Source organism: Gopherus evgoodei, chromosome 8 (assembly GCF_007399415.2).
Source record: "Gopherus evgoodei ecotype Sinaloan lineage chromosome 8, rGopEvg1_v1.p, whole genome shotgun sequence".
Lineage (NCBI taxonomy): Eukaryota > Metazoa > Chordata > Testudines > Testudinidae > Gopherus > Gopherus evgoodei.
This window is the reverse complement of record NC_044329.1, coordinates 103,518,262-103,542,000: the sequence shown is the minus strand read 5'-3', so window position 1 is coordinate 103,542,000 and position 23,739 is coordinate 103,518,262. Positions and strand designations below refer to the sequence as shown.

Sequence of the window (23,739 nt, the reverse complement as noted above, 5' to 3'; positions counted from 1 at the left end):
GGCAGTTTCTCCATGAAGCTGTCCAGTTGCACTTGTCCTAGGATCTTTGCATTCAAGAGGGTGTCTTATATGGCTTCAGTAGCCAGATCTTTTGTTGTAATATCTTGCAGTGAAGTGGGTGGTTCCTCCCCAGAGAAAAACCTTAAATCTTTGAAGTGTTTGTATGAGTGCATCCTCATTTTCATTATTGTTGCTTGCTTGCCTTTCTTGACTCATTGTGAATAAGCTGGTCACCCAAGCCAATATGGAACATGGCTCTAGTATCTGCTGAGATACGGGCTCTCAGATTGTAAGACAAGGCCTATCTGCTGAGGGCTGAGTCAGTCTTGGTGATGTCTACAATTCCACCTTTTTCTTTCCTATGCCATAAAGCCACTCTTGGCTGTGATCAGGGTCTACTTGGTTGAATTTCTGACATGATCTCTTGACAACAAAGTTAGCCTGCTGAAACTCCTTGAGCACTTCAGCCGGCAGCTGATGCATTTCTTTGATGTAGATAGCACCTTACCTTGCATAGCTTGTGTGGTCATATCTCAGGAAGAATGGCAACATGCATTTGAAGGTGAAGAGATGCAGCTACCAATTTCCCTCTCTCTGGGCACAGTTGAACATGAATAATAGAGTCACCATTTCCATGTACTGTCACCAAAACCTGAAGTTCACAGTACTTTCACCTTTTAAGGTAAAAAATGTGGAGATGAAAATTTGAAATCTTTGTGAAGTACTAATTGACATGAGCTCACCATAAAAGAATGTGATTGATCGGTTTTGCCAAAATCCTCTTTGAGCTCTTGATTATGCGCGGCTATAAATTCCAAGAGTTGTGGACAAATCACGTACCACAGTGCTCAAAATGTCAGTCTGTGAGCCCCACATTGCCCTGGCACATGACTTGACATTCATAGTTTGTTTTACTGTGTTCCATCCAAGCATTTGCTAGTCCTGAAGACTGCGTGGGATGGCCTATAAGTTTTTGAAAGTTCACTGAGATATGGAGCCCTCCTAATTGTGGAATAAGCCAGCTCTGTACTCTGGAGTGACCCACTGTAGTTCCATCAGTTTATAGCTCACAACTTCATCAACAGTTAAAACCTCGTACTGTTGCTCAAACAGGTATGCATCTCTGTACAACAGTATGGAGGGAGCCTAACTCATGGGCAAGGGCTTGAATGGATTGGCAAGTATCCAATGGTAGTTATTGCTCATTCTGGTGTCATGTGCAATTGGGTGAAATGTGCCCATTCACATTCTGGGTTCTCATTTTGACGTTTAATTATAAAGGCCATATCAGACGCAATTGCCTGTACAGCAGCTTTGCAGTTTTCTTCAGAATCAGAGAATCACTGTTTTCAAATAGGGTCCTTGAATATTGGTTCAGTTTTACTATTTCTTACACTGGCTAGTATGTCTGTGTCAATTTTATTTAGGAACATTGAGTGGATGTTGTTTGATGGCTTAGACCATTCAACATCACACCAGAAGCAGATCCTCTTTGCTAACCAGTGACTTGTGTTGCACAGAATGTGTGTTGCACAGAATGATGAGAAGCATCACTTATGTCAATATTGTGGGCTGCACAGTGAACAAACTTCCTGGGAATCAGGATGAGAGAACAATAATACCATTCTCACCATCTATAGTTAGTAGGGTTCTCTCTGTTGAGCTATGTTCACTTTTAGGATTCCGTCATAACTAATGCAAATACATAATGTGGTAAAATACCGCTGCTTTCATTATCTGTTCACACATCTTCAATGAAGTTACAGAAATGAGTCTCTGTTTGAGGCACACTTTTTGACAAAACATGCAGCAGCATCTCCAGTCCATAGGTTTCCCTAAACAGGACCGTTGCTGAGTGGTACGACTAGCATGCCGTGCTTTCAAAATCCACTTGACTACTTCCTTCACCTAAAACACGTTCGACCATTGCTCGCCCTCATACAGTATGTTTGTTGATATAGAACATCACCAAGGTGTTGTACGCTCTCAGTTCTCTGACACTGATGTGCAGAGCAAGGTCTGCCTGAGACCAAAGGCCTTGAGTTCTGAGGTCCCCTACATGAGCTCCCGAGCCCAGATCCGAGGTGTCTGTCACCAATGAGAGAGAGGGCTGAGGGCTGGCAAAGGGCACTCCTGCACAAACCACTCGCGGGTCGAGTTACCATAGGAGGGAGTCCAACATCAGGCAGGGTTATAATGCCATCCAGAGCATCTCGGGCTGGCCGATACACCAATGCCAGCCAAGACTGGAGTGGGCGCAGTCTGAGTCTGGTGTGCTGTATCATGTAGGTGCATGCAGTCATGTGTCCCAGCAGCTTTAGGCAGTTCCTTGCTGTGATCACAGGGAACTGTCTGAGACTCCATATCATGTCCCAAAGTGAGCGAAACCTGGCTTCTGGGAGGTACACCCTGGCTTGAGTCGAGTTTAGGACTGTGTCTATAAACTCTATCCTCTGCACTGGGGACAGAGTAGATTTGGCCTTGTTTAGGAGAAGACCTAATTCGAGGAAGGTCCTTCTTATGACTTCGACCTAACCCTCCACTTGGGCTCTTGAGTGGCCCTTGATCAGCCAGTCGTCGAGGTAAGGAAAAACCTGTATCTGGCGCTTGTGCAGGAATGCTGCGATAACTGCCATGCATTTTGTGAATACTCGGGGAGCTGTCGACAGTCCGAACAGGAGGATGGCAAACTGATAGTGGCCACTGCTCACCACTTAGTTTCTGTGATGTGGGACTATTGCAATGTGAAAATACGCATCCTACAAGTCGAGGGTGGCGTACCAGTCTCCTGGATCCAGTGAGGGGATAATAGAGGTTAGCGAGACCATGCAGAACTTGAATTTCTTTACAAACTTGTTGAGCTGCCACAGGTCCAAGATGGGTCTGAGGCCCCCCTTGGCCTTCAGTATTAGGAAATACCAGGAGTAGAAGCCCTTGCCCCTTAGCTCCTCCGGAATCTCCTCCACTGCCCCCACCGAGAGGAGGGACTGCACTTCTTGAATTAGAAGTTGCTCGTGAGAGGGGTCCCTGAATGGGGACAGGGAAGGGAGTTGAAGGGGTGAGGGGGCCACAGAACTGGTTGGAATATCCCCTCTCTACCGTGCAGAGCACCCAAGGGTCTGAAGTAATTCGGGACCAGGCATGGTAGAAAGGGGACAGACGGGATGAGAAGGTAAGAGGGGAAGGATCCAGAGTCTGCACTGGTGAGCCATCCTCAACCGCACCTTCAAAAGGGTGGTCTAGGCCTGGCCAGAGTTTTGCCCAGAGAAGGGATGTTGCCTTCTCCTATGACTCCTGATTCATCTACGCAGTGTGTCCTGGCGGCTCTGCGGCTGGTAAGGCTGAGGGGCAGGCTGAGACATAAAATGCCTCATCTGTTTTTTCAGAAAAAAGGGAGAATCCCTCGAAGCGGGTCCTGTATAGTCTGCTGGACCTCATGGGGCAGTCCAGAGACCTGTAGCCAGGAGCCTCGCCTCACCACCACCCCTGTGGGCAGCGTGCGCGAGGCTGCATCCGCCGCTTGCAGAGAGGCCAGGGAAACCAATTTCCCTCCTTCACAAGTGCGGAGAACTCCACCCAAGAGTCCTGAGGCAGGAGTTCTGCAAACTTAGCCATTGTCGAGCAGGTGTTATGTCCATAGTGACTTACAATGGCCTGCTAGTTGGCTATGCGGAGCTGCAGGCCCCCGGTCAAATAGACCTTTCGGCCAAATAGGTTCAGCTTCTTGGCGTCCATATTTTTAGGAGTAGAGTGTTAGAACCCCTGGTGCTCTCTCTGATTGGCCGCATTGACCACCAAAGAGTCTTGGGGAGGATGGGTATAAAGGTATTCAAACCCCTTAGATGGTATGAAGTAACACCTCTCGGTTTTCTTGGCCATAAGGGCCAGAGATGAGGAGGTCTGCCACAGATTTCTGGATATGTCAACTACTGGTTTGATCAGTGGCAGAGCAACCCTGGATGGGCCAGAGGGAGCAAGGATGTCCACAACAGGGTCCAAATCCTCCTCCACCACCTCAACCTGTTTCCCCCGGCTTTGTGCAGCCTGCCTCAATAGCTGCTGGAGAAAATGGCTGTCCTCGAGAGCTGGGGCCATCAATGTTCTCGCGACCGCTTCATCAGGCGAGGATGAGGATGGGTAGCAGGCCCTGTTCGCTATCCTCAGCCCCTCTGGGGTCCCTCAGCACATGGTACTTGAGCTACGGTGCCGGTGCTATTGGGGGATTCGGCACGGCAGCTGGTGCCAGGGCCGACAAATCCAGTGGTGCCGAGCCTGATGGTGCCAGTGGGGTCGAAGTTGGCTGGGTGGTGCCGTTGCCTGGAGAGACGGTGCCGGAGCTGGCTGTGCCAGCGGTGCTTCTCCCTCGGACGACAGTGCTGCTGGCGGCAGTGCTAGCACTGTCTGTGGCACAAAGGATGCCGAAGACACCGACGCAGTCTTGGACCTCAGAATGTGGACTTGGCTCTGGCTTTGATGGTAAGCCCAGGGTGTCCAAAAGGGCCACTGAGCAGACGGCTGTCACTGTTGCTGCCACGGTGCTGGATATGGCTGGTGACTCCGTCAAAACCTGGACGTCCTGCTCCGTGATCTGCTGGAGCAATAAGAGTCCTACTCAGAAAGTCAGAGGCGGAGGGCCACAGAGGAGCAGTACCCTGGCTCACCGGTGAGTGGAGCCGCGAAGCCAGGGAATGGTGCAGCCTGTCTGTCTGCACAGGAGGTGCCAGGGGTGCTGGTGATGGAGACCAGTGGGCCCTCATGGCTGGCTTGTCCCTGGAGTGGAACAGGGGGCGCACGGTCACTGTCAACTTGTCCCTCCTCTATGAGATGGACGGCACCGGGAGGCGCATCAGGTCTGTGGCCACCTCAAACACCTCTGGCGTCGATGGTAACTGTATGTCCCCTTGGTGGTCCAGGGACTGAGGAGGGGTCAGGCTCAACTGGACCCCAGCTGGGGCAGGAGTCGATGAGACCCTGGGCGGAAGCAAGGAGGGGGCGGTCTGTCCCGACACACTCCTGGACACCATAGACCCCTTAGGTTTCAAGAGGGGTGATCGACCTCTCACCTGCCTCTTCTTCTTTACCGGCACCAGGGATGAAGAGCAGTGCCATGCTGAGGCCTACTTCTTATGGCCCAAGCTGTGGCAGTGCCAGGGGCCTTAGAGTCCTTAGTCGGGGCCGTTTTGCACACCGATGGTGCCAGAGCACTGCGCACCGATGAGGATGTGCTCGATGCCAGTTCAGTGGGTCCCGGGTTGGAGTGTGGACTCAAAGCCGCCTCCACCAATAGAAGTTTTAGTCTCTGTTCCCCGTCTTTGAGGGTTCTGGGATGGAAACCCTTGCAGATATGGCACTTCTTCTGCTGACTCTTACCAAGGCACCGCAAGCAGGAAGAGTGAGGATCACTCTTTGGCGTAAACTTGCCACAGGCCTCGCAGAGCTTAAACTCTGGAGACCCAGGCATACCCCAGGAGGGGAAACTTGTGGGAGTGGGGGGGAAAACCAACTAACTATAACCATAAGGAACAACTATTAACTAACTGAGAAACCATATACACCATATGCTATCAGACACTGCTAAAACACTTGCTGCAGGAGCAAGTGAAGTTGCAGCTCGCCGTCACCAGTGGCAAAAAGAAACTGAGGGAGTGGAGAGTTGGCAGGGCCCTATATTGGATGCCATGAAGGTGCCACTCCCTACGGATGCTGCTAAGGGAAAAATCTTCTGATTGGCGTGCACGCGGCGCACATACACCTGGGTGGAATGGACCTGAACAATTACTCGAAGAATTCTACATATCCTTCACCACATAAAACCATCCCACTACCACCAAGATGGACCAGTGTGGCTTGGATGACGAAGTGCTAGCTGAACCTGAATCCGAGCAAGTCACAGGTGATGCTGGTGGGGAGAGGAGATTATTTTGAAGAACTTGCAGATACAGAGCTCTCTCCTTTGGATGAAGATACACATATATAATCAGATATACTGATTAATTCAGTCTATAGTCTAGGAGTACTATTGGATTCCTTGCTGATACTGAGCTCTCCGATAATAGCACTTTCTATCATCATCACTTGGTTAGGAAACTCCATCCCATTCTGGCAGATGAAGACCTGGCCTCAGTTATTCATGTTTTCATCACCTCTTTGTTGGATTACAGCAAAGCTATATACCTGGGAATGAAGGCTTCAGCACTTAGGTAACTCCAACTAGTTCAGAATGAAGCAGCACTTCTCAGCAACACTGGTTACTGTAAAAATATCACACCTGTCCTCCAATGTCTAAACTGGTTTCCCACAGAATTTTGACTCAACTTCAAAGTCTTGGTCCATGCAGATTCCAAGCCCAGAAGGTACGATTGTGATCCTCTAGTCTGACCTCCTGTATAATACAGGCCATAATAATTTCTAGAGAGCATATATTTTAGAAAAGCACCCACTCTGGATTTAAAAATGGTCAGTGATGGAGAATTCACCACAAGCCCTGGTCAATCATTCCAATGGTTAATTACTCTGTTAAAAATGTATGTCTTATTTCAAGTCTGAATTTGTCTAATTTCAACTTTCATCCACTATATGATACCTTCCTCTGCTAGATTGAAGAGCCCATTATTAAATATTTGTTCGCCATGTAGATACTTCTAGATTGTAATCAAGTCATTCCTTAACCTTCTCCTTTAAACTAAACAAATTTAACTCTTCAAACCACTCCATGACCTGGGCCCAGGATAGCTAAAGGATCATCTAAAGGTCTAGGATAAAAAAGCATGGTTGAGAACTCTGCTCCTCTGGCTCAGTGGAACACTCTACATAAGATAAAGCTCATCTGTGCAGGAGACGGAACTGTCTCTAATGGCAGTTCAAGACTGTGGAGCAAACTGCCCCAAGAACTAAGGACCACCCTTGACCTCACCACTTTCCACTCCAAAAAGCAAAGCACATTTCTTAGACCTTATCTTCTCCAATATAAGCACACAGCAAACGAGGGGTGTGTGTGTGTTTTATACGTACACAAAACCACACGTACACTAAGACACTATCAAAACAAGAGACACTGCTGATCACGCCTCTCCCTCAGGGGAGAGGATGAGAGAACAAACACATGACAGATGTGTAGTCATACTGCTTAATGCACTACTGGAAGGCACTCAGATATGATGGTGATGAGCGAGGTATAAAAATCTAGGGAGAATAGAATAGAAATCTTGGCAGATTTTGTTGTATAAACTGTTCAACCACTTTGCTGTAATGTTTAGATACTAGCCCTGATCAGTGGAGGTGTTCAGATGACTCAGCCAACCTTGAAGATTAGATTAGATCATGAAAACTGTATGTTTGTAGGAGATGCTGTGCATAAACCATACAGGAGACGGGAGGACCCCTGATGTCAAGAATAGGAACAAGGTGGGAGCTTATAGAATTATAGTCAGATGCCTTCCTTGAAGGAGGACATGTGTGTCAAATGACATAGGCTGGAATCTCAGATTTTTGAAACACCACATTACTCTAAAATAGGGCTGTTGATTAATCGCAGTTAATTCATGCAATTAACAAAAAAATTAATCGCAATTAAAAAAATTAATTGTGATTCATCGCCGTTTTAATCACACTGTTAAACAATAGAATACCAACTGAAATGTATTAAATATTTTGGATGTTTTTCTACATTTTCATATATATTTATTTCAATTACAGCACAGAATACAAAGTGCATATTATTTTTATTACGAATATTTGCACTGTAAAAATGATTTTAAAAGTATTTTTCAATTGACCTCACACAAGTACCATAGTACAATCTTTTTGCCGTGAAAGTGCAATCTACAAATGTAGATTTTTTTTTGTTACATAACTGCACTCAAAAAACAAAACAATGTAAAACCTTTAGAGCCTACAAATCCACGCAGTCATACTTCTTGTTCAGCCAGTCACTAAGACAAACAAATTTGTTTACATTTACAGGAGATAAGGCTGCCCTCTTCTTATTTACGTCACCAGAAAGTGAGAACATTTGCATGGCACTTTTGTAGCTGGCATTGCAAGATATTTATGTGCCCGATATGCTAAACATTAATATGTTCTCACTTTCAGGTGACATTGCAAACAAGAAGTGGGCAGCATTGTCTTCTACAAATGTAAACAAATTTGTTTGTCTGAGTGATTGGCTGAACAAGAAATGGGACTGAGTGGACTTGCAGGCTCTAAAATTTGACATTGTTTTATTTTAGAATGCGGGGGGGGGGGGGGTTGTACAGAATTCTACATTTGTAACTTCAACTTTCATGATAAAGAGATTGCATTACACTACCTGTATTAGGTGAACTGAATAATACTATTTCTTTTGGGTTTTTTATACTGCAAATACTTATAATAAAAAATAAATACAAAGTGAGCACTGTACACTTTGTATTCAGTGTTTTAAACAAATTCAATATATTTTAAAATGTAGAAAACATCCAAAAATATTTAAATGGTATTCCATTGTTAATAGTGCAATTAATCACAATTGATTTTTTTAATCACCTGATTAAACATTGCAATTAATTTTTGTCCTCACTTGACAGCCCTACTCTAAAGATATTATATGTTGTGATCATTTATCTCTAGTACAAACCAGGAGTGCATTTGAAGAGACAGACAGAAAGGACAGTCCAACGGTAAGGATGCTAGTCTAAGACTTAGGAGACCTCAGTTCAAGTTACTGCTCTACCACAGACTTCCTGTGTGACCTTGGGCAAGTCATTTAACCTCTGTGCCTCAGTTCCCCATCTGTAAGGCGTATTGTGACGATAAATAAATTAAAGAGCTTGAGGTGCACAGACACTATGGTAACAGTCACCATATAAGTAGCTAATATTGACAGATAGCTATCCAGATGGATTTCATGAATACATAGCAAAGTTCCTTAACATCCATTTTAATGCTAGAAGTTACCTGTATTTCTTAAAAGAGGGATGCTGTCAAACTAATCTGAATTGTCACTGACTTAACAGTAGGCAATATATAGTGTAACTGGGTTTGGTACATTGCCTCAATTAAATGCGTTTTGATCTCCATTGATGCTTTAATTTGTGGCAAGCTTCCTCTTTCATCTAGAATTTATGACTTCAGGGAGACGATCTAACTTCAAATCATCCACATTTAAGTAGCCACTAATTAATCATCATTTACTATTCCAAAGCTTCCAAATTTATTTTTAAAATACCCAGAACTAATTCCCACTGAGCAACAAGTTTAAACTGTAAAGTAGTCACAATAATCTTTGATTTTACTAAGCAATGCAATATTATTTTTAAAAGTGTTCAAATCAAGTGGTCATATAATATCACATTATTTTCATCCAAAAATATAAAAAAGAGGACTCAGAACTCATATAAGCATTTCTTTAAAATCTGTTTATTTCAATTACAATAAATAAAATTTTAAAGTGGAGCAGCCATCTCAAGCTCTGGGCATCTTTACAACATTAAACAATTTTCAATATTACAACCAGAGCTGGTCAAAAAGATTTGAATTTTCTAAACTGACTGAAAGGCAACCATTTTTTACATCAGCTTATAGAATTGGTAAAAGATTTTTCAAAAATTCAAGACTGAAAGTTTTCCACTATTTAACCATTTTTCAACTATATGTATCTACACAACTGTTCACTGCCTTGCACTTCAACTGTAATTGCTACCAACAAACCGAACTCTAATATAAATAATATCACCCCTTAACCCCTCACTGTGTGGCCTGTCCAAATGCCCGCACTTCTAAAATAGATGAGCTTTGCCATGTCCAAAAGGTTAACAAGTCTGACTCTGGTGGTCCAATGGGGTGAAGAGCATTTTAAAAGTTCGCAAACTATCACAGAGTATGTTACTGACAGTCCCCATGCCCCACATTTTTTGAAAAAACTGCAAGGACATTCCTGTATGAGTGCCTCTACTTATCACAGCCACGGCGCTATAACACGAGGAAAGGCACTTTTTCATGTAACCTAGTCCCAAGCTTTTAAGGCTCTAGATTCTGATTCAGCACATTAATTAAACTCATACCTAATTTTAACCATGTGAGGAGTCCCACTGACTTCAACATATAGCTCTGGACACATGAGCTAAAGCTATTTTCTAATAGACATTCTTGATATGAGACTTTGTGGTGCATGACCAACCTCTAACGATACATGGCTGAACCCCCAAACTAAACAGGAATATCTCTATATCAATCCATAAAAGGGTGAGGAAAGGAGGAAAATTAATCTTTAGATTTTTAAAGATGATGTATAAACCTGTATTTTTCATTCCTTCTCTACCATCTAACCCCTTTCCTCCCCAACCCTGAGGCTGCTTCATAGTTACCATATTAGTTTAAATGCTTACTTGGGAGCCTTAAATCATTGCCCAATCCAGCTCTTAAGTACCCCAACCACTAATATACCAGTGTAAAAACACAGCACAGATGCTGAGATTGAAAGGGAATAAGCACCCAACTCCCACTGATGTTATGCAAATTGAGTAGTTAACTCCCTTATGACTTTTAAAATCCAGACCAGGGTATTATTCATTGCCTCTGTGAAGCAGACTTTTGTGAGCAAATGCCTTATGATAATATTGGAATAAACATTACTAGTAGTTAAGCTACAAGACTTATTTTTCCAATTGATTCTCAACCATGATCATCAGTGACATGACAGTGTTGGCAACTCTTTCCTGCAGAAAGTCCAAAGTTCTTCTATCCAGTTACAAGGTTAGGTTAGATTTCTTAAGACTATAAGAATAAATTGCAAACAAGTGGCAACACATGGCTCAACTCACAATTCAGGTGTGTCTACTTTCTTGATTTTTAGTTAGACTACAATTATAGCTATTAGACTCAATTACTGTGCACCCCCTAGTGGCAACGTAATAATGTTGCCTAGCTTTTTTACTAGTTACATGTATTGTTCTACATTTTGGAAACAATTTTTGGCTAAGTATACGAATAATAACTACTTTATGATAAACAATCTGTTCCACCTTGTATTTAGTTGTGACACTCAGAGTACACTGAAGAAGTGCTGCTCTGCGTAAGCTTGACTCTCCCACCAACAGAAGCTGGTCCAATAACGATATTACCTCACTCATCCTGGCTCTCCAATATTCATTTATGGCAGTGAGAATTACATTTCACTCTTCAGAAAATAATAAATGTATTGATTTTCAAAATGTTCCAATATCCACTGATGTTTCATTAAGCTATTTTAACATAGTAGGTCTTTATTTGAGGATTTAACACTCTAAAGTGTAACATGGAAGAGAATTTAAAATTTCCTTTATTGAAGAGAATTATACAGCACCTCTACATACACTCATATATCCACAAGTTCAACAGGAGAGGGCAGCAGTGTAACATTTTAACCATTTGGAAAGGAAGATGGCAAAACTGCTGGTGACCTGGCAATGATTTGTAGATATTTATGTTTAAAGTAACTGCTATCACAAGATAAATCCTTGAATGCCAGTATCCACTATTGTGTGCACAAAAATTGCATTCACTCAAACATTACCCACACTTAGCAGTAGCAAAAATCTGTGTATACAATTTATACAGTCTGACTTTACAACAGATGAGAGTTAGAGAATTTGTGTTTGCAAAATTTCTTTTCAATAAATGGGTTTTGAGGTTTAAATCCTAAGACTTATACACAGTGGTGTAAGTAGGGCAGTATGGTACACCGTACCATTTAGAAATGTATTGCCGGTACACCATACTGGAAAGACAGAGGAACAAAACATGGGGCCGCTAGGTGGCCCCACGCCGGCAGCTCTTCCAGCACGGTTGTACCACCCCCAGTCTCACCCCCATCTGTTCCACGCAGCTGCATCTCCTGTCTGGAGTCTGTCTGAGGAGGGCTGGGGCTGGGGGCGGCATAGCCATGCTAGAGAAGCTGCCTGCATGGGGCTGCCCAGTAGTCCCACGTTCTGCTCCTTTCACTGCTGCAGTTCCGAAGAGCCCTGTGGTTCAGAAGTCCGTATCCAGCATAGCGGGAGGACAGAGCCCTTGCCCCCTCAGTCCTCCCTCCCTGGGGAGGAATCACGTGGGGGGGCCATGTGGAGAGGTCATGTGCCCCCCTTTAGCTGGTGTCCCTCCATGAGTCGCCAATGTGCAGCATACCAGTAAGAAATAAATTCTACTTGCACCACTGCTCATATATTAAAAAGTGTTTGCACCTACTGAGTGCAGACACATTTACATGCATGCATGCATGCATGCAACTAGAGACCTAGCAGATGCTCTTTTGAAAGTTTACCCCAGTTTTTCCATAGAAATAAAATAAGGCACCATCTAAATTCATATTAATAAATGTATGACAAAGAGCCTTACCCAGAATTACTTGAAGAAGGTGGTGGAAGATCAGGTGTTAGAACATAAAGACTGTTATTTTTTGGTAAGTGTAGAGTTTTTAAAACAGTCTGCAGAAAAAAAGAAAACATTTGTTCAAGAACTGTAGATTATGGGGTTTTTTATCTTTTGCCCTTTTAAAAAAATTATTTGATTTTTTAAAATTAGTTGAAATACACATATTGAAAATAATTTCTTGATCTGCCATAATGAACTACTACATTTGTAGGAGAATCCTTTCTAAAATACAGACAAGCAGACAAAACAGGAGCTCCCTTAGGCTAAGAAGAACAGTAAATGAACAGTCGTACAGACTTATATAGATAAGTCAATTGGTTTACAGAAGTTGATTCTTTTCATACCAACTGTGCAAATTAAGGTGGGATGCAAGTCTAGATATGGTAGATCATTGGTTTGTATACAGGGCCAGCGCTACCATTTAGGCGAGCTAGGCAATGGCCTAGGGCGCCAGAATTTGGGGAGGGGGGTGTGCTATTTTGCCGGGGGGGGGGGCAGCATGCGGGTCCGGTGGATCTACCACAGTCATGCCGGCGGACGGTCCGCTGCTGGAAAGGCTCCAATGGAGCTGCTGCAGTCATTTCGGTGGACGGTGCGCTGGTCTAAAGGCTCCGGCAGACCTACCGCAGTCATGCCTGCGGCAGGTCCACCGGAGCCTTTAGACCAGCGGACCGTCCACCGGCATGACTGTGGTAGGTCCACCGGACCCACGGGGGGCGGCGAAATGGCCGTCCGCCTAGGGCGTCAGAAACCCTGGCGCCACTCCTGTTTTTATATGTAGGAGGTTTAAAATATTGGTGTTGCAGTCTTGGCAATGGAAGATGAACTGAAGGATAATCAGACATCATGTTTGTGGCACAATGAATGCAATAGCCATCCACTATATATATATATATATCCTGTTCAGCATGGCACAGAGTTACAGTTGACTGGGAAAGCTGAATGCTGTTATTTCTTAATTGTCCAATCATTTTGTTTGTTTAGATTTTTTTTTTTCCATTTTATGTTGTTAGCTGAACATTTCCTGATTAATCAATGTTTGTTTTTAAAACTCTGGAGTTCAGTTTTTCCCCTGTAAGTTGCTGATACATATTTACAAACAATGGTATAACCAAGAATTTTGCCTGAAGATGGAATTCTTTACTTTATTGCTAATTTAATAATGTGCATTTTACAGGTACCAATGTCAGACTGTACATGCAAATACTATCAACCGGACAACGTATGTTGGGGCAAATAATGCATAATTCCACTTGCAACATTTTAAATGAACTGATTCTTTAATAATGTTACTAGAATCAAAATAACGTAGAAATCAACAGCCCTTGTGTTATGCTCACTTATAAGCACTTATTGGTTTCAAACATTTAAATCACTTCACTGATAACACTGTAGGAAAAACTTACACTGTCATCTAAGTCTCCAGTCTTCCAGCCTTTTAACAACATTTTTGATACAGGAATCTGAAGTTCATTTTCTAAAATGTGTTTGATCTCTCCTGTAGAGAAGGAAAAGAAAAAAATACCAACAAAATCATGTTCACATTCTTCTATATTTAGGAAAACAAAGCATCAGACCCTGCCTCACTTCAACGGAACAACATTATGGCAAGGTCCAACATTCAACCCCTTTGCTGTTATATTATATCCATTTTCAAAAAGCATTTAATATTTGTGCATCTTTCTCCACTACATACAATACCTTCACATAAACAAACAAAAAAAAACATTATTTCAGCAGCCCAGGCTTCTAGACAAAAACTAAATACAATGGGGAAAAAAACACTTAGGGAAACTAATTTTCATTTAATGTTGCTAAAGTCCAAAAGGTCCATTTCAAATGGGGGGGGGAAGGGATTGTAATACACACATACTCCTCTCACAGCAGTGTCCTTTGATTTCAATATAAAATTATCAAGATTTTCAAAGACATCTAAAAGATACGGAGGACTTATCCTGTTCCCACTGACTTCAGTGGTGCAGGATCAGGACCTTAGACACACATCTTTCATTAGCAGAGTTTGGTTGGGAATTTTTTTACCAAAAGTTTTTTAGTCTAAAATGCTGATCCATCAAAACCAAAGCTATTCACAAGAAAAGGCCAGTTTCAAAAAATTTCTCATTTTAAAAAAACAAAAACAAAAACTTTTGAATAAATTTCAAAACTTTTTTTTCCCAAATATCCCATTTTGTCATTTTTAAGTGAAAATTTCAATTTTTTTGTTTCAAAACAAACATTCATTTTCAAATTTAGGCTAATTTTATAATAAAACATTTTTTTAAATCAACATCAAAATGAAACACTTGAAAATTTCAAAACAATACATTTTGATTGACACAAACTGATCTTTTTCCTCCAGGTCTCTGAAAATTTGAGGCTGAGTCACAAATTGGGATGTGAAATTTTTCAAAATCTCGATTTTTTCCCCAGGACAGAAAAACACATGAGCTGAACCCTAAGAGCTGCTTTGAAAATATCAGCCAATAATTTTCTGATGGAATTAACAACATTATAAACTAAATTCCTAGTCACCAAGTTCATTCAGGTACAGTAACAGCTCCATCAATGTTCAGACTTCAACATGAATTTGAAGGATCACTTACATAATGAAGATTTGGCAGTTCAACCAAACACTTTTTTTTTTTGTTTAAGAATAGGTATGAAATTTTAAGTCACGAGCGCAATCTGTCATTTATTAATAGTCAAATTAAAATATAACACTAGTAGTTGACAACAAAAATTAATTGCTTAGGAATTATAGCAGAACAACTTGTTCTGAATATTAGTTTTAAAGCATAGTTAGGATGGTTCTTCGAGTACAGCCATTTTAAAATCAGTACAATTAAGATTAGTTTTCCAAAAGAAAGATTGCTTCCATGTTTTCCTTTGGTCCTCCCTGTATTTTTCCTCAACTTTCATACTGCAAGCAAAAGCATTCTGCTGACACCGCTGTGGGCTACACACGCAGTTTTAAATAAAAGGATATGATACTGCACATAGATGAGGCAAGCATCAAGATGATGAAGTACTGGCCGATGTAAATCTTCAAAAAAAAGAAAGACAGTTATTGATATCAATAACTGTCTCGCAGGCTAAAGATCCATAGCCAGCCATGAGCAGACAGAGATAATCACCCATAAAATGAGAGAGATTCAGGGTCACCTGGAAGGACAGGAGAGCAAGTATCTGGGGAGCATTCCATTAACAAAAGCACCAGCAGCCAGCATTCACTTTAAAAATGCATCAGTCAAAGGTGCAGAAGAATCCATTCTAAGGATGAGACTGGGAATATGATTAGAGGGGAAAGGAAATGTATGGGTATAACAATTCTAATACAGCTAATTATTAATGCACTTTGCATGAATTTCCACTTTTTTTCCTTTTTAAATAAACATACTTATGTGCAGCACACCAGGAAGACATATAAATGAGTATCTGAAGCTCTGCATGCTGAAATAAACTGCAGCAGCCAGTGTTTCTGTGTTCTAATGCCACAGATTAATGCATCTCAGCAGGAAACCAGGTTGGCACTGCAGTTTGCAGGTAAGAAATTCCAGTGAACAAAGTGAAGGAACAAAAAGATATACAAAGAGGGAGGAAGAATTACTCAGTGTTAAATATATGATTTATTACAGCTTTTAACTAACAGTTTTTCCCCCATAAAACCAATTGCCCATTGACTTGAAAAAGGTGCCTTGAAAATTGACTTGAAAAAGGGTAAAAAAAAAAGTCTTCAAAAGTTGACTTCAGCCATTACATCCTCACCATTAGCCTATCACTTACTCAACCCCGACTTCAAGAATTAACTCGACTCCAATTAATATATTACACATAAATGTACCAAGCGTATGGCTATTTTAGTAAATACATGTAAATATAGTATTACTATATGCATTGAGGAACCAGATTTAAAATAATTGTTTCTGTTTTAATTTAATTATTACTCCTGATGGCATTCTGTGCCAAAAAATTAAAAATTCTGCACACAATATTTTAAAATTATGCCAAATTCTGCAATTTTATTTGTCAAATAAATGTGGAGGCTACAGCATGGCGTTGGGGAGCATAGGCCACTGGCTGCACAGAGTGGGAGATCACTGTGCAGCTCCCCCACAGGACACGGACTCAGCGGTGAGGCTGCACCCAACCCTGACACAGCATAAGGACCGGGCCTGCCCCAGAAACACCCCAGGGCCCTGCCCCTCCATGCTAGATGCACCAAGTATGGGCAGGCAAGCTCAGCATGAAAGGATCCAAGTGTGGAGGGGCTCAATGTGGGAGGGAACCAGGTGTGAGTTGAGAGGGTTTGGAGGGGGGGGGAAATCTGGGTGTGGGCAGCTCAGTGGGGGATCCGGGGCGGGGGGAGATCTGGATGCACAGGGGCTTTTGGGGGGGGGGCTCTGGGTGCAACAGTAATGGGACTCTGCAGGGGGTTCAAGGTGAACGTGGTTGGGGCTTAGTGAGGGGGGCTGGGTGTGAAGGGGGAGAGAGTTTGGCAGGCGATCTGTGGGGGGGCTCAGTAGGGGTCCAGATGCTGAGGGAGTGGGGCTCAATGAGGTGGGTATCCGGGTGCAGGTGACTTGTCAGGGTGGTTCAGGTGCAGGAGAAGTGAGGATCATTGGGAAGGTTATGAGTGCAGGTGGGGTAAGGTTTGGTGGGAGGGTTTGGATATGAGGGGGTCTGGATGCATGGGCTGGGCGGATGCAGGAACAGTGCCCTGTACAAGGATTTCTCCCCCAGCTGAGAAGCGATGAGTGCAAGGGGGGAGGATAAAAGAGCTTCCTGAAGCTGCAGGAGAAATCTAGGGGTGGATCTGACCCAGCCCCAGGTTGCCATACAGGGGAAGACGAAGTCATGTCCTCCCTAGCCCAGCCGGGACTAGTAGCTGGGGAGGACATGACTTCGTCCTCCCCAGGGTAGGATCCACCAGCCATGTCTTCCCCAGTCCCACCACCTGCCCCACAGTAATTTATCTCTCTGTCGGCTGCCCTGGGCACCCCAAAACATAGTGCTGGGGAGGGTCGCATGATCGCTCTTGTGGCTTCCCTTTGCTTCCCTGTCAGAAAGTCATTTTTCTGCAGGAAAGCAAAGAAATCTGCGGGGGACATAAATTCTGTGCATGTGCAGTGGCACAGAATTCCCCCAGGAGTAAATAATTATTATAGATGCATTGCTTTTTGGGTAATGTATTATTGAAAAATGAGCAAATTTTATATCAGTATAATCATATTTTCTGAACATAATGCTTAGTCACTTTTAGATTACATCCACATTCCCTCACAAATATTGTAAAATTGTAAAACTTTGAAAAAACAGTTGCTAGAGAATCCCAGCTCTTTCCTCCAAGCCATGAGACATGAATGCACTAATTGGATACAGTGATGCATAATAATTTACATAAAAATAGGTTATAGTATCCAATTGACTGAAATGCTGGCCAGACTAAACAAAGTTGTATTTAATTTAGAATGTTTAATTAGTTTCCCTCCAACCCCCAAGCTATTTCTCAGGCAGTAAGTTTACTCTTTCTTTTCCAAATTTTGTTGCTGTGGTTGATTATGTTAATATAATAAATACAATTTTGATCAGATTTCATTTCTGTGGATCCTGTAGGCAGCTGCTTTATAGATTATCATTTATACCCTTGTTTTTCCACTATATTTCAGTAATAGAACCAAAAGAATAAGGAGCTTTTATACTTAGTTCAAAATCACTGTGTGGGGTTTACATTTTTCTATTGTTTAGCTAGCAAACAATAAATCACCAACCTAGAGATAGACATCTTTCATCAGATTAGTCTTGCACCTACGGTACTCAGCTAATTTACCATCAGAAGATCCAGAAACATTCCCTACTATCACATACTTGGCTACTGATCCAGTTTCTCATTTGTGAGAATCAATTTTCTCACGTGCTGGAATCTTGCTTGACTTGGGGATTCATGAGGATTTCTGTAATATTTTAACTCTCCTATCATCCAGTTTACCAATATGTACACAGAGCAGAATATTCCGCAGCCCTCCATGCATGGGCTGAATCTCACTATGGTTACAAGAAAGGGTGGATTTAAGATAATTAACCCCTTTGTCGGTGTGGTAAAAGATTAATTTATTTATATGCATGGCAAAAAGTTAATGTTCTTGCATTTATATGTTATATAGAGAACCAAACAATATACTCACAGGAAATCTTAATATAATACAAACAATACAAAAGCCCAAATAACTAGCCCTAGGAAACAACTTTCCTTCCTATTGCTGACACTTACACAGCATACATTGGGTGCCTTGCTCATTCCAGCAGTTACTATTTATTCAACCTTCCTTTAAGTTCTCTTTGCTAGTGAAATGTCCCTTCTGTTTGGATCTCTAACTTTCTGGGGTGCTTGTGGCATATTTCCATCTAGTGGAAATTTGATATAATTGCAATATAAATTCAAGCAAACTGAGAAACAGGCTAGACAGATGTGAAGCTTCAGAGTTTTAGCCATGTCTAAATGATACTGAATGATTGTTTCCAGAAGAGCATTTCTGGAAGATTAGTTTAATAAAAGCCACTTGCAGATAGTTTACACTCTGTGCTTCATAAACAACACTGCATTTTGGTGATGAGCTATTGGTATGATGGCGATAGCTGAGAAAGATGGCAAACTCCAGTTGACCACGATTCATGACTTAACAAGAATGCAGCTAATCACTACACAAAAAAATTGATGTAAATGAAATCTTTCTATTTCTGTGATACTGACAATGGATTAGATATAGCTAGAGCCAGAAAAATGAAATAAATTGATAGTAAACTCTAGGAGACTCTACATGAAGAATTTCCTCTAGCTTATCAGGTGATAAAGAAAACTAACCCCAGGCCCAAAAGCCGGGTCTTGATCAAGCAAAAAATCATATCAAGGCCATAGGCCTCAATCATACTAACATACAGAAAAGTAAGGAAAATAATCAATCACTAACTCACCTGAGGCTCACTCTCTGATTTAATACACTATCATAACACTGTTAAATGCTGCTAACACTACAATAACCGCCAAATGCTGCTAAACAATAAAAGTGCTGCTATAAGGGATTAAAAAACTGACATAAAATCCCTTAAACAACCCATCCATCACTGCTGAAATAGACTAACAGCTACTAGGTTACTATAGCTCATTAAAATTGCTTATGCATAAATTGTATCTCTTGGCAACTTGACCAAAAGTACAAACAACATGTATTTTTGAACACAAGTTCCTCAAAAGGCTTGGACAACAGGCAACAGCTTAACCACAAGTAACCCTCAAATAGGTGGAAACCAGGTGTCAAAGTCCTGACAATTGCAAAAACCCGTAAAAAGGGGAAGTAACAAAGAGCAGGCTTGCAAATTAGCTCATAACCGGTATATTAATAGTAATTGTTTTTAGCAGATGGTTAGAAGATGTCATTGTATTAACCAAATATGGTATCCTCGGATGTGTAAGATCATATGGTAATTTGCGGTTTTTGGTTATATAAACCCAGGTATCACTGCTGTAAGGTAGAGCGACTTACCTCTTGCTAGAGGACTTGTCATCTCTCCGTGCATATGCATGTATTCTCTGATTAATCAATAAAGGAGCCTCAGGCTGTCTGATCAACTCAACTCAGTGGTGGTCCTTTTCCACGACAATTTGGTGCGTTGGCCGGGAACCCACAAGAGGGCTTCTCCTGAATCAGAGGACCGCAGGCAGTCTCCTTCCAACCCCAGGGCCCAACTAAGGTAAGAGACCTTTTGAAATCTCTAATGGGGCTTGGCAGAGGACTGGTCTGTAGGCTCCGGTTTGGGGTAAGTCACAAGCTGGGTTCGAACTTTTAGCCATCAGACAGACCTGACGCCTCCTCTCGGGAAGTCTCAGGTTAGATAACTTCAAAGATATAAAGTCTTTCTAAGGTTCTGAAAAAGGTGTAAAGTCTTTCCAAAGACTCCTAAGGTTTCAAAGGTATCGCCGGCAACCCACGGACCACGCTTCTTTCGGTCCGGAGAGTCCTGATCCGCTCTTGGGCTAGCACGCCCTGGGAGTTGATCGGGGGTCCCCATTCCTACCAGGTCTGGCGGGGATCCGGGTTTTAAAGTTTTCGCCTTGACGCCTGTGTCAAGAAAGTGCCTGTGTCTGTGTGTGTGAGGGCCAAGCGGCCAGCGTAAATGCAGCTGTGGGAAGACGCCCCGAGCCTCCTGCGAAGCGAAAGCTCGTGACCGGGAGTGTCTCGAAAGCAAGCCCCACAGCTGAGCTTTGAGTATGAGTGTGGAGAGATTGTGAAGCTTCCTAGCTGGCAGGCCTTGATAAGTGGCTAGCCTGTTGGGTGCTTGTGTGTTTCCCCATCCCTTTTCCCTTCCCTTCCATGACCTATGACCGCTCCTCGAGCACTGTCCTTTCAGGACTGCAGGGTCCCTTTTCTGCCCACTGGAGCCATAAGCTCCCTTCCCTTCTTGGAGAGGAGGGAAGCCCCCAGGAAAACCGTACCGCTGGGTCCGTAGCTCCAGAAGCATCGTTGGCTTAAGGCTGGTGCTCTGGGCTGACAACAGGCGTGCGGGGACCGCGGGTTCTCCGGGAGGACGCCCATCCCATCCTTTACCTCCTTCCTTGTAGGTACCTGCCATTTGGCGGGTCAGCGAAAGCCTACCCCTATTTCCCCTGCCCAGGGCAGGTAAAGATGCCATCGGTGTTAGAACTGTGGTAATCCTGATCAGCATTCCCTTGTGTGAGTGGCTTGAAGGAAGTGTTTGTCTGCAGTAAAAATGGAGTCTGGTCCAAAAGGCACTCCTGCTGCTTACATGTATGTGCACTGTGGCCCGTCGACATGTAAATATTTGCAAAAGTGGAGTTGGTATACCAGAGATAACCCAAAACTGCAATTTCCTGTAGAGGGCAGTTCTGATCTTGACAGGATCATGCACCTCCGGGGTGCCCTTCTTGCCAATTCTGTGGGACGGGGACAGTTTAATGCTTATTTTGAATGGTATGATGAATCCCAAGTGAGGGGTCTAAAAGATACCCAAGAAAAGTTAACAATGCAACTTAAAGAGGCACGGGAAAAATTAAATAGTGCCAAAAATATGCCCAATCTCTCTTTAATAGACGAGACTCCCCTCTGCCCATCCAAAACGTGCCCAAAACCAACTGCCCCGGAAAAGATCTACCTTTCACCGTCTTCTAATGAGCTAATCAAATTGTTCACGGAAGATCGGCAATGGCCGGATAATCCTAATCCTGCTCCTATCCCTCCTCCCTATAATCCGAATGATCAAAATGGGTTCCCTCGGGAAAAGTCTCCAACCACGAACTCCACAACCAGCTCTGGAAATGGAGGAACCCTTCATGGCTCTGCCTCCTCATCTTCCCCGGGTTCTAATAGACCAACCCCTTCCACGACCCCTTCAAGTGAATCCTCATCTCAGTCGACTCTGTCACCAGAGTTGGGAGACGCCCTTGGGGCTATAACAACAACAGGAGAACTGTTAATGACTAAGTGGCAACTTGAGGCAAGCAAAGAAGACGTAGACTGGGAGGAGGGGGATATAAATTGGGAGAAGGTGTCTCCAGACTCCCCGCTACGGCTGTTGTCAGGTACTATAGCCGAAATAATGCAGCTTACGACATCACCAAAATATAAATCCATTCTAGAAAATCCCTCTCCCGACTGTGATTTCGTAGTCCTTCGCACTCGCGGTAGTACTTTACTGCGTAAGGCAGCATACATAAAACCCCCGCCAGAGACCGTTAATAATTTTTCCCTTCGCCAATTGCCAGGCCAAGGAGGGTTAGTAACAGTACATGCCCCCTGGTCACCAGGCGATCTTTACAACCTAATTAAAAAGTTTCCAAAAATCGGGCAAGATCCCGTTAAATTCCAAGAGCAATTGGCAATGATAGTCAAGTGTTATAACCCCTCACATGCTGATATGCACCCAGCTGTTATCCGCTTTTGTGCCCAAAGAAACCCTTACCCGCCTCTATGCAAGGGCAGGTTGGCCGGATGACCCTGCAGATATGTCTGAGGTTGAATTTAACCAGAAAAGAACTGACTTAGTTAACGGAGTTCTCACCGTATGCCCAAAGAAAACAAAATGGGAAAAAATAAACGCCTGTAAGCAAAACAAGGAAGAAAATCCGGCAGACTTTGTGAAGCATATTAAGCAAGTGTTTGGAAAATATTCGGGGATTAAAAATGCAGAACATGCAGCTACACAAGCAATAGTGGCTGCAGGTTAGAAGAGATGAACACAGTCCTAAATTCTCGTTTCACAACAAATAGGAATGTGGTATCAAAGCAATGCAAATTTAAAGAACAATTGCAAATTGTTGATGAATCCACTGTCTCACATTAAGAAAATCAGCTATTAGAATCTCTTACAATTGAATCAAACATGGACTTTGATCTAATTCTTACAAAAGAGAAGTTGACCCTAGAAAAGGCAATTGAAGGATGTTAGAGTACTACTCTGGAACTCAAGAGACTTCGGTTCAATTCTCTGTTCCACCGGCATTTTCCTGTGTGACCTTGGGCAAGTCACCAAGTCTCTGTACCTAAGCTTCCCATGTGCAAAACAGAAACAGTATTCTCTGCCTGACAGAGGTGCTGTGAGGAGAATTATAGCAAAGATTGAGAGTCATGAAGATACTGCAGCAATGAAGGCCATATGAAGTACCTAACACAGGAGGAATCCAGAGAGTTTATTCTCCTATGACTACAGATCCAAGCACTAAATTGATTTTAATCATACCTAAGAGCTAACAATTGCTTTAACCAACAAAATGAAGTTTCAGCACATGCAAAATACATTGATATTACAAATGCAAAAAACAGTGCCTGCTATAATCAGACAGCTCTCAGCCTAGGCTTTGCCATTGTCTCGGTGTCTCTTGCCCCTGGTCCCCACTGGAACTCCCACTCCTGGGCATTCTCACTGCTCCCTGCAGGAGCTGGGCTCAGTCCCAGGGTCCTACTGAGTCTAATTATCTCAACTCAGTTACAGAGCATTCTCAGGCCTGCAGTGTCCGTCTTCCCTGAACAAAAGGTAAGGAAAAGAAAAGGATATCACTGCCTGGGCTCACATGGCCACTGGGCTCCCTAGCCGTCTCTAGCAGCCTCTCTTCTTGGGCAAACTCCCCCCCCCTTATTCTGTGGCTAGTTTCACCTTCTGAGCTGCTGTTCTCCAGGCAGAGAATGCTCTGCCGGTGTACCTAACTGGCACTGCCTGAATGCTGGGATTCTTGTTAGGCTTAAATTTAATGCATGGACTTTATCCATCAATGGTTTCACAAGGCCTCCTCCTATCGGATACCCTAAATAAGTCACCTCAGTCATGGCCAACTTATACTCAGCAGGT

At 43.0% G+C, this 23,739-nt stretch overlaps 1 protein-coding gene across 3 annotated transcripts in view; it reads right to left on the bottom strand.

Annotated features, from left to right (window-relative positions):
* Positions 1 to 23,739, bottom strand: part of FAF1 (Fas associated factor 1) — a 307,409-nt gene that overhangs the window by 203,356 nt on the left and 80,314 nt on the right. For all 3 annotated transcript variants that reach the window (XM_030571511.1, XM_030571512.1, XM_030571513.1), the window contains 2 exons: positions 13,791 to 13,882; positions 12,349 to 12,437 (listed from right to left, as the gene is read on the bottom strand). In XM_030571511.1, the coding sequence (XP_030427371.1) occupies positions 12,349 to 12,437; positions 13,791 to 13,882 (181 nt within the window). The remainder of the gene's footprint in view (positions 1 to 12,348; positions 12,438 to 13,790; positions 13,883 to 23,739) is intronic.